The sequence below is a fragment of the Corvus brachyrhynchos genome, unplaced genomic scaffold (assembly GCF_000691975.1).
Source record: "Corvus brachyrhynchos isolate BGI_N302 unplaced genomic scaffold, ASM69197v1 scaffold101, whole genome shotgun sequence".
NCBI lineage: Eukaryota > Metazoa > Chordata > Aves > Passeriformes > Corvidae > Corvus > Corvus brachyrhynchos.
Genome location: NW_008237239.1, coordinates 10,045,929 through 10,057,124, shown reverse-complemented (window position 1 = coordinate 10,057,124; position 11,196 = coordinate 10,045,929). Strand labels below are relative to the sequence as shown.

Here is an 11,196-nt window from a genome sequence, read left to right as displayed (position 1 = left end):
AGGAATGCAAAGGGAACGTCTGTGGCATGGAACTGTGTTTTAAGCACTTCCATTAGGATCTACTGTAAATTCTCATTTAGAGATAGTACTGTGATTTCTAATACTGTCAATGACAGTTATAAGCTTGTCTGAAGAAAAAAAACCACCTTTGCAATGACCAGTTTGTTCTGACTTTTGAAATGTCAAGCACATGACTTTCATATGTGGCTTGATGAGCAGATCCAGGGGGAGTATCTCACATAGCGGGGTTTTCAATACTGAAAGCTGGTTCTGTTCGCATCAAAGAAAATGAAGAACACTACCTCTGAGAGGTAAGTTCTCCTGTTCAGTAATGTGATATAATTTCTTCTCCAAGTCTTAGGTTCACATATTGGCCGACAACGGCATTTGGCTTTAAGAAAGGGGTTTTGATTCACTGCAGAACAACTGCATACCAACAAAGCTACGTTGTTAATGTGCCACTTTGTATTATGTCTGAAAGCTGGGATATGCTGGGGAGATTTCCACCAAGCGTCCCACAATTAGACTAAATCACCCACAACGCAACAAAATACTCTATCACACTGTTGTCCTGTAACTAATCTTTATAAATTTAGCTTGTCTTTGCACACTGAGACCTTGTGCCTCTGACAAAGGCAACATTCTGAGTGGAGCCCAAGATGGGAGCTGTGCACAATGCTCCACACATCATAAGGAAAAGAGAGCTGAAGTACAAGTCTGTTTATTGAAAGCTGAATTTCAGTTGCAGGATTTACTCATTCCTAATAGAAAACCTACTGAAATAATACGAGAGCTGAGCAAAATAAAAGTCCAGAATCAGGCCCAAAGCACAGTTTTAATTATAACAGTGACAGATCAAGTACTTGATTTTAATTCATAGTGGATTTGATCTGTATTAACAAATTTGTTAAAAACCCTCCAAATGAAGTATGAGCTGACTTGCAGAGTTAGACAGAAACAGTTGCTGCCTATGTCCCTTAGCAATGCTGTATGGTACTTTAAATTGTTCAAAGACTAAACAGCATGCACTGTAAAACAGCAGTTACAGGACTCCTGATGCCATCCTTTTGATGCCCCCTGAAAAGCATTCCAGAGGTCAAACAGCGTTTGGACACTATCGGAAGATTTTGGTGTGTATGTAAAGCCACTGAAACCTCTTATGAGACTACAATGCAAATACAAAAAGAAAAGATAAATGCACATATTTTCTGCTAGGATTGCATCAAAACATGACTGATGCTGTTGTCAGAGTGACCTACTAAGAAAAACTTTCAAATGAAATGAAACTGTGAGAACAGTTCTTACTTCCCTTCACAGGGCACATTCTTAAACTAGAATAAGGTCTCATCATGCTGTTTGGCATTATCTCATAATGCATTTCAGCCTCTCCAACTCCTTCAACCAGTTACTAACCACACTCTTTTATTTAAATAAAAAAAAGATTGGTTATGATTGTTTCATAATCAAACAAGTCGCACCAAAGTGGAGCCCCTTTGTGCACACTATCCTTTGCTCTTCGTAGTTTAAGGATCTAGTGAGTCTCCAGCGGCCACCTCTTTGCATTACAAACTTACCAGACTTTAACATCCTCAGTACTTTGCAATTCCATTGTTATTATTCCTAAATTTATATTTACAAGCACAATAAATAAAGGATACAGCAGGGAGCAGAACACTGCCTTTTCTCTCTGGGCAACAAGAAATTGCTCCAAGTGCTACTGCTACATTCATACTTCCAAAACCCATGTTATTTTGTACTAGTCTGAGTATTCCTTTCTCCATGCTTGGCAAAACCACAAGTCCAGAGAACAGAGGGGCTTAAAAAATGGCAATGAATTGCCCTGATGACTGCTGCCAGGGAAATATCCAAACAAGTAACATCTTACAGGCACAGCATCACCACAAGATTATAGAATGTCGCATACTTGTTGCACTCCCTCATTTCAGTGGCTGTATGTTACACAATATTATATATATATAGCATTATTAAACAGGTCAAGCTCATTTTCATACCTTCTTGTTTTCCTTCGTGTGTTATTACAACAAGGGGCTTGGTGAAGGTTTTCTTGTTGTGCATCATGGCAAGGATCATATCCACATTGAGAGAGGTGCAAGCTTCATCAGGAGGAATGCACTGGAATGCAAAGAACAGTGTGAGGTCAGAGTCACCCATCTGCCAGGACAGCTGTGCAAGTTGCACAGTTGCCTCATTACCAGTTTTACCCTACACAATTTATCAAAGAATGAGAACCTCCAAACAACCTTCTCTTTTGTAGCAATCAGATTACAGTATTATCCAATATGGTGCATGTTTTTGGAAATTAAAGCTAACATTGTTTGTGCTTTGGATATGGATAGAAAAGATAAACTTGAACCACTTGTGCAATAAAAAGCAATTTCTATTTGTAGCCACCTAATGAAATTTAAACAGAAACTGTAAATTATGTAGTCAAAATGCATAGTATAATAACTCTTATCTATTAAAATCCTGAGCCTAGAGATAACATGTTTATTACATCAATTCCACAGAAAACCATTTATTACCTTCAGAGTTCAGATGAAAAAACAAAGAGTTTTCATCTAAATCAGAAGTTTTGATAAATCTAATAGATTACTGACCTTTGGCAGTCCTTGAGTATCTTTGTCTTTATTTGTACACAAAGTCAATTCGCAGTGAAGAAAGAGCAGTGAGATGTTGAACATTGGTTTGAACACAAAGCTAAATCTTTTTCTGTCCTTCTGTGCATGTGGTATTGGAAAATTCACTTTCTCAATACTGTAGAATTTAACAGATTCATCTTTAGGACAAATGTTTTCTATTATGGTATAGTCAGACATTCTATCTGGATTTGCAAATGGGGAAACAAAGCATGTTTGAATGGCAAAGCCCAAGGATCTGTCAGCTTTAGTCACAGACACCTGCATTAAAGAAAGAGACAGTAAGATCTCAGAAATGACATTTTAAGTTCACATTTCATTAATATTTTCAACATTTTTTTAAGCAGTTTTCCAGTGCCATTTCCAATCTGAAATATTTTGAAGGCTAAACTGTCAAACTGAGAGACTGGAAATCTGTGGTTTCAAGACCAGCAGCTGTTTAAGAGTGTAACCATGCATAAATACAGCAATCCCTTATCTTTCTGAAAGCAGGTGAAAAACCCCACCCAGGTAAGACCCACAGTTAATGACTGTGACTGCCACCTGAGATGGCACTGCCTCCCTTAGACACACAGGCTATAACAGAGCTGTATGGAAATCAATCACTAATTCCATGTTTTTGTATCTGTTCAAAACTATAATGAAAACAGAAGAAAAAATAAAAGCAACAAACACAACAGAGAATCTACCCCCAGCCAAGACAGGAATGCAAAGGCAGAGAGGAGGTCATGGTCTGCCGTGTGGGTGGGATTCCTGGACTGGAGGGGGTGAGGGAGCCTCCTAAAAGGCCATAATTTCTTGTGAAAGGATCCTTTTAGCTTATTATAAGTTTGAAATTCATATTCTTTTATGAAAAATAATTAAGAGTGAAAGCTTCCAATGCCCTGAGATGTTGCTCAGCTGGATTGGAATGCAGACAATAAATGCTACAGAATAATTAAAAGAAAAAAAAAAAAAAAGGAATTTGTAACAAATGAGGCATGTTGCTCTTAATAAACAACAAGCATTTTGTCTAACCATTAACACTGCCCAATGCAACAGTTCCCCAAGAAATCATCTTAGAAGAAATATGCATACTTAATCCATATGCTCTGCATGTATCTTTAAGGAAGAGCCTGCCAACTTGCGCGGTTTACGCAGTAATTTCTGGATTCTAGGAGTTTTGCAGTGAATAAAAGCATTTATCTTTTTTTTCTCTCCCTTATGTGAGCAGCAATCAAATTAGAGATGAAGGGATGTGCTAAAGCATCTAAGCAAGAAAGACTACTTTCTAAAAAGAACAGAAATAAAGATGGATGAACAAAAGTCAGACACAGATACTGACAGGAAACACGCTGATGGTGTAAACTAATTAAAAAAGAGATTATGGAAAGTAGGACAGGGATATTACAGTTAATTAAATAAAAGGATGAATGATATCTCAAGGAAAGAAAAGATCCACAGGAGAAAGGTGCAAGACCAAAATATAGTAAGAAAATGACAGCAGAGAAGAAAGAAAAAAAAAACAGAATACAAAACATTCCAACACAAAAAAATCCTTACCAAACAAGGAAAAGAGAGATAAAGAATTTTTACCAAATATGTATTTATCAAAACCCAAAAATATTTTTCTGAATAACAAATGCAAAATAGAAATAAAAAAAGAAAAAAAAATCAGTGTCAGCTTAAAAAAATGGAGTCACAGAAGTTCAAAACTGATACATTTTCCACTGTGCAAGAAGGAAAAACAGAAAAAAAAAGGCTTCTGCCAGGACAGGTGATGAAGAAATCAGAACATCTGTCTGAATAAACAGCTCCAGAACCAGACAAATCCACCAGTCAGGGGGATTCATCCCAGATCCATGAAGGAAGTGGATGTTTTTAAGTGTCTGTTATAAAAATATTCTTAACTGAGTGTGACACGCTTTATTTTTGCTTTAGCGGACTTAAGTACTTTTCACGGTAGAGAACAAAGAAAAGACAAAGCACACTGAAATCATGAAGAGAACTGCACCAATGTCAAATGGATCAGTGTGCTTATGTGCAACATGGGCTCCCAAAGAGGAACTAACTTGGGCAAGAGAAACACGGCACAGCACTGCTCCTTTTTCCTTGGGGCCTTACAACCCCAAGGCTCACACCTTGTGATTTACTCGCCTAGAAACACGTAACTTCTTCATTGCCAAAGTTGCATTTATTAATGTCTGCCACTATTTGAAAAGCCAAAATTCTGTTCACATAGCTATCTTTAAAAATATTGACTGTATTGGTTTGAAATTCCACAGATTTCATAAGCAACTCAGCAAAACGTGAAAATATTATCATGTGCAAAATACACCTGAAGTCAAGGGTACACCCAGCTGTTGATTTTGGTTTAGTATTATTTATCTAAGTCTGCTAGATGTCTTGTGTGGTAGCATTCAAAAGGATTGTAACTGATGTTTTTAAGCAGATTGGAGAAAGACAAGAATCTGTATTAACTGTGTAACCTGAGAACACCAGCATATGAAAGACATACATTTGTAATAGTTTTTTTGCATGTCTGCATCTTTCAGATGAGGTTCAGACATATAATGAAATGAACCCATCAAGACATGCCTGTTCAGAGCAAGAGCTCAGAAACCACCTTTAAGTTCTGTACAGAAAAGCAGATACAGCAAGAATCACCAGTTTACCTTGTAAGTTAAATTCACCCATTTTGCAAGAATCCTTTGGGGTTTTTACCCAAAATATTGTCCTACTTCTTATCCTACAGTTTCTGTTCTCTGCAGCCACCACAGTGTCTTGAACCAAATGCCCAACAAAACCTTTCAACTGACAAGAACAGATTTGGCTCAGTTGCACAGCCTTGCAAAACACTTCCATTAGTTTGAAAGTCTTTTTCTGTTTGTTACCTCAACATATATTGGCCCATTCTCAGCAATAGAGAAGAGTCCTTGGGAGGGAGCAAGGAACAAATCTGTTTTGTACAGCTCCATGTTGAAGGTCACATTGGTGATGTGTGGTTCAGGAGGCCAGAAAATGCCTCTGTCATCCTCTGGCTGGTGCAGTGTGCAATTAAACTGAAACGAGAAAAAAAAAAATACAGTAACATCACAAATCAGGAGTGGTAGGACAAATTTGGTGTGTACAATATAGGCCCACCCACGTTCCATCTACTTAGTGCAAATCTTCAACAGGGTCATAAGAAACAGTAGTGAGAAGAAATGTGTTAAAAGACAAACGAATTTCTAGACAATTAATGTAATTTATGTGAAATGCCTATTACAATAGGTATTTCTTCACTGTCAGGTGCAAACCTGAGGATAACATACCGCTATTTCAGGCCAGCTTGAGAAAGCCACCTCTCCCTCATCAGCATCCCCTGGAAATCCATTATCACCCGATTCCATGTCGTCATCTTCAAAGCCGCTGCCTTCAGCTGGTGATGACAGCTGAATGACAATCTGCACAAGAGGTATTGCAAACAAATTAGATTAGGTGATAACTGAGCACTCTCATGGTTATTATTTTCTTCTCTCTTCAGAACAATGCAAAGGCCAAAAGACCAGCTAAGCAAATGGTGAAAGTGTGTCTTGAACAGCCTTGCGCTGAGCATGTAGGATATGTAGCTTATATTTAAAGAATGCCCCCGAGTTTTTTTTCCAGAATTCAGAGCCAGCAAAGAAAGACACCAGTCTGGGTGTTGGTGTCTGAATGAGCAGCCTAGCATTTCCATTCTATTTCTGGTATTTCTACAGCCAACACTGAAAAAAGGAATGGCTTTCTAAAGTGATATTTTGCTATTTGCAGTTCTCCTTAGTGCACTCATAAAAAAAATCACTAAAAGTGTTAGGGCCACTAAAGGATTTTCTCTTCTGTCATTAGCAATTTTTTTTCAGACATGTATACTCAAAACCATGATATTCCTTCTTCATGTTCCCCTTCTTATTTTTTTTTCCTCGCTAAATTTCCCCCTCTTTTTTTTTTTTTTTGTCCTTTTTACATGTCTTCACTTCTTCACCTGGAAATTTCTGGTTTTGTTTTCCAGTGTTCTGCATTCTGCTTCTGTATGCCTGCAGCTCCTCAGCTAGTTCCCTTCCTTCCAAGACTTTAACTTTGTTTTCTCAGACATAGAGCAACTGCTAAAAAGTGACATACACACCCTCTTTGACACTCGACTGCATGGTGTCTGTTTTCTAGGAGAAATACTCCCAAATTCTGAACAATCCCATACATGATTGGGAGTTCAAGTGTGAAGCCAAGACTATTAAAAGACATGTTGGAGAAAGGAGAGGAGGTAAATAACCACTTTACTTTGGGCCATAACAGAATACAGGGACCATAAGAGTATTTAGCTCCAGACCCACGCTGTTCTGTCGTGTGCCGATGATTCTATCTTGGTTTGGGGCTGTTTCTAAAGTTAGGTGCTACTGACTCCCCAGCACAGAACAGTTTTAACCAGGCAAGGTCAGATCAGATTGCCTGAGCTGTGTTTGGGTTGGACCACAGGCTTTCAATCATTTGCCAAAGTTACTTCTATGTACTGGAAAGCTCAGCAAGAGAAACGTGTCATTACTTTTGAACCCAGAATATCTGCATTGTACTCTGGCTCATAAGCTGAGCCAGTCTGGAAGCAGATGCTTGCAACCTAACTGGGCTCCTTTGCATCATCATTCATATACTAGTACTCAAGAGTCCCTTCATTATGTATAGCAACTGATAAAAAATATAAATTCAAATTCTAAGAGAAAAGCATGCAAAAATAATGTCATTTCCTCACATTTTAAAAGGCTTTTTTCACACACAATTTTAGAAGAAAAAAATTCACTTAATTCATGATATGAATTAAAAGGTATTGCTTTGTGCAATTACAAAACTTCATTCCTATTTCTCTTTACAGCAATGTAGTACTGCTTACATATGGATGCACCAAAGCTGCACAGGGAACGCCAGTGCAACTTCTCTGAGACTGGTACAGATGGTACCAAAGGGCAGCCATGGTGCAAAAATGTATTTAACTCCAACTCCTTTTTCCTTTGGGATACTATCTGACCACAGGAGCACACTGAATGTGCAGCCTTCATAGCTCCTTGAATACAGAGACTGTGGCTGCAACTAGGTTTGAGCTAGGCAGGAAAGGATGAGGATGCCTCCTTTTTGCTAAGACTAAAGCTAACTACAACAGCTTCCTTGTACTACTACGATGTGCAGTACAGAAGGTGGATCCTCTTTGTAAAATACTCACAGAGTTAAAATAAACAATCTTATTCAAGATATATGCTGTCCGAGTCCCACATTTGTTGAGTGAAGATTCCAAGATGAAGTGGGTCCCATTCATCCTGGCTTTGCAGGAGTGGTCCAGCAGCGAGAGCTCTGTCCGGCTGTAGCCGCCAGCCTGAAACAAAGGCGCTTTGTGAGGGGCTGAAGCACAATTGCGTACAGCTCCTGCTCAAAGTGCAGCTCAGTCACTGTTCGTGACTGCTGACAGGAAGAAGTGGAGTTCATTGTACTGACATCCAGGGAAGGTCACTCTCAAAATGCTGTTATACATGGCAGACAGGGAATAAATGTAACATGGAAAAAAAGGAAACAACAGGTTCGTTATTAATCTGCCGATTAATAATGCTGCCTCTGTTTGGTCTGAAATGTGCAAAAAAGGCTGGCTGTATCAGGCTCTTTTCCACAATACAAATGGACACAAGCAACCTGTCAGCTGGTGGATGGTAAAGATGGATCTATTTAGGTCTCACACTGATACCAAAAGCAGCTTCTTTGTACTTTGGAAATTAAAAACTCAGACTGATGGTTGAGTACAGTAATTTTTTTACAGAACCAACCATGCACACCGTCAGTCAAAAATCCCTCTAAAAACCACCAGATTGTTGGGAAGAGAAAACATTATGAGTCATGTCAATGAACATCTACAGCACAGTTTCCTCACCAAATTGTTTTTGGGAGGGGTTGTGTGGGGATGGCTGTAGAACTTAGAATGTTTATTTTTTTCAATTAAAATGCCAATAAATGGTCTGCCCAAAAAAGCTTCCCCAGTTTTGAGAAAAAGATATTACACCAACCTGTAGAGAATCTTTTTCTACAGCTACTGTCATGACTTTGTCATCACACTTTATTGACAGGGCCATATCAGCACTGCCCTGAACTTCTTCAGGTTCTTTATGTTTTGAGAGGGAATGCCCGAAGTCATGATTTATTAATGTATCTACTGAATGCCTGGATGGGAAGATTTCTTCTCCCACCGTGTCATGTCTTCCTCTGTTAATGTGAAATGGAAAAGTCAGGCCATCAGTATTCTTTGGAGCTGGCAGTGGGTTAGCACCCAGCAACTCTGTCAACTCTGGAGGAAGGGAGTGGTCTTCCTCATCATTCATCTCTTCTGAAAAAGAACAAAAAGCAACAAATCCACATTAGTTTATTAAATATTTTTCCTAAAAAGTATCCAGAACTAATAATTTTAATACAAAAAAAAAATTTTACCCCAAAAGAATGTGAAATGGAAAAGTCAGGCCATCAGTATTCTTTGGAGCTGGCAGTGGGTTAGCACCCAGCAACTCTGTCAACTCTGGAGGAAGGGAGTGGTCTTCCTCATCATTCATCTCTTCTGAAAAAGAACAAAAAGCAACAAATCCACATTAGTTTATTAAATATTTTTCCTAAAAAGTATCCAGAACTAATAATTTTAATACAAAAAAAAATATTATCCCATAAAGGGAGCTCCTGGAGGACATTAAAAGCTGCATCTTTGTACTTTTAGGTAAGTAGCCACAACTCCTACAACTAAGGGCTTAGTTGCTACTGAGGCATTTAATCTTGGTATACTCAGTCCCTGTCAGAAATCTCCCTCACCAAGAACTGAAAATAAACTTTTGATGAGTGGACCTATTTTATGCAAAAGATCCACAGAGGTAAAAGAAACATCACATTCATTAAAGATACTATTTTGGTACTGTTGAAACAGCCTAAGTGCAAATCATTAGGTTAAATTCTTCCACTACCAGACCCATCAGAAGTTCAGTCACTATTGTTGTGAAACTACTTACAAAACCAGAGTGAAGCTAAATAAGAGTTAGCTTTATAGTGAGTAAATGAGAAAACTATCTCTTGGCTTATACATGTAACTGCTGAGGACAGAACCCCTGAGAGGGCAATTGACAACATTAATGTGAACATAAGCTTTTTCAAAATTGTAAAACAATAGTTATAGTGCTTGAAACTCAGAATTAGTGAAAAACAGAGATACAACTCTGCTAGCTTCAAAGGACCCAGATAGCTTTACATCAGCAATTACTTTGGCCAAATAACCAATTTTTTTTAATAATTGTATTTACTCTGTTTGCTCAGATTTTTTTGGTAAGCCACTCATGTCCATAAAAAGTTTCAATGTTTATTTAATCGTCTCAAGGAAACACTATGCTCATACTTTTGGAAAAAACATACTAAAAAAAAAATCAAAGCTGGATTTATTAACTAACAAGATACCCTATTGCTGACATCCATTTCAGTGAACACTGGGTATCATCAGCTATAAAGTCTTGCATGTTGGATAAAATATAAACATTTAATTCCACCAAATTTCAGGAAATAACACAACTTGCCTGGACTTTTCTAATCAAAAAGTCACAGATTATTATTTGCAACCATCATTTATAGATATTACCAGCATTCTTGACGATGAGCAGTAAAAGAAGTGTTACAGCCAAAACCAAAGCCTCGAAACTGAGAAAACACCTTTCAAGTAATTGCATTCCTGGAAACACAAGATATGTTTTTCTACATGCTAAAAGTCCATCTTCAAACTTACCTGTATCTTCAAGTTGCAGATGAAATCTGTTAGCAACAGGTGCTTTTGTGTAGGAAATAACTGGACTATAATTATGCTCGTAAGCCCACTTGATCAAACTCTCATGTGACGAGGGAATGTCAGGTATTACTGATTTACTCATAGTCATGGATCGTTCTGTTTCTTTTCCAAAACCAATACTATTTGATGTCTGCAAATAAAGAGAAACTTGGGTTGTGATTTACCACTTAAGGATACTTATGATGGAACCTGATCTGAACACTGATCTGGACACTGATTGAACCCTGATTTTTTATTCTGTTTTACTCTATTAAATAACAGCAAACTGAGGACATCTGGGAAATAAACCAAACCCTGCCACCTTAGGCACATAACTGCTGCACAGATGGAAAAGAGACCCCTGCTTCCTCTCAGGCTCTGCCTGGAGTACAATAAATCAAAGCAATCAGAAACTGTTAATCCCTAAACGAGACAAAGACATATTTACAGCCTTTTGTATAATGCAATACTTTCTTCAAAACTGAGCTGAAATTACTCCTGAGGTGAGGTGAATTCAGGATGACAACTGAATTTTCAAATGTCCCCTTAATTTCTTGGATTAGAGCATTACTTAAGCTGAATAAAGGAAAACGTTTGTTCAAATGAGCATTACTGAAAAAGGCAAAAAGCATGCTCACGAAGTAGAGCTGATACCAGTTAATGCTGTTAAGTCAGCTGGCACCAAGGACAGGCTGTGTCTGAATGAGCTTCACCCTAGGAATG

At 38.1% G+C, this 11,196-nt stretch overlaps 1 protein-coding gene across 3 annotated transcripts in view; it reads right to left on the bottom strand.

Moving 5' to 3' along the window:
• Positions 1 to 11,196, bottom strand: part of TGFBR3 (transforming growth factor beta receptor 3) — a 100,422-nt gene that overhangs the window by 11,147 nt on the left and 78,079 nt on the right. Inside the window, exons 7-14 of one of the 3 annotated variants that reach the window (XM_017729922.1) lie at positions 10,435 to 10,624; positions 9,122 to 9,234; positions 8,693 to 8,896; positions 7,864 to 8,013; positions 5,951 to 6,082; positions 5,531 to 5,698; positions 2,619 to 2,918; positions 2,013 to 2,133 (exon numbers count right to left, since the gene is read on the bottom strand). In XM_017729922.1, coding sequence (XP_017585411.1) covers positions 2,013 to 2,133; positions 2,619 to 2,918; positions 5,531 to 5,698; positions 5,951 to 6,082; positions 7,864 to 8,013; positions 8,693 to 8,896; positions 9,122 to 9,234; positions 10,435 to 10,624 — 1,378 coding nt within the window. Of the gene's footprint in view, positions 1 to 2,012; positions 2,134 to 2,618; positions 2,919 to 5,530; positions 5,699 to 5,950; positions 6,083 to 7,863; positions 8,014 to 8,692; positions 9,010 to 9,121; positions 9,235 to 10,434; positions 10,625 to 11,196 lie in introns of all 3 variants that reach the window. The other 2 variants (XM_017729923.1, XM_008630279.2) reach the window with 2 other exon arrangements.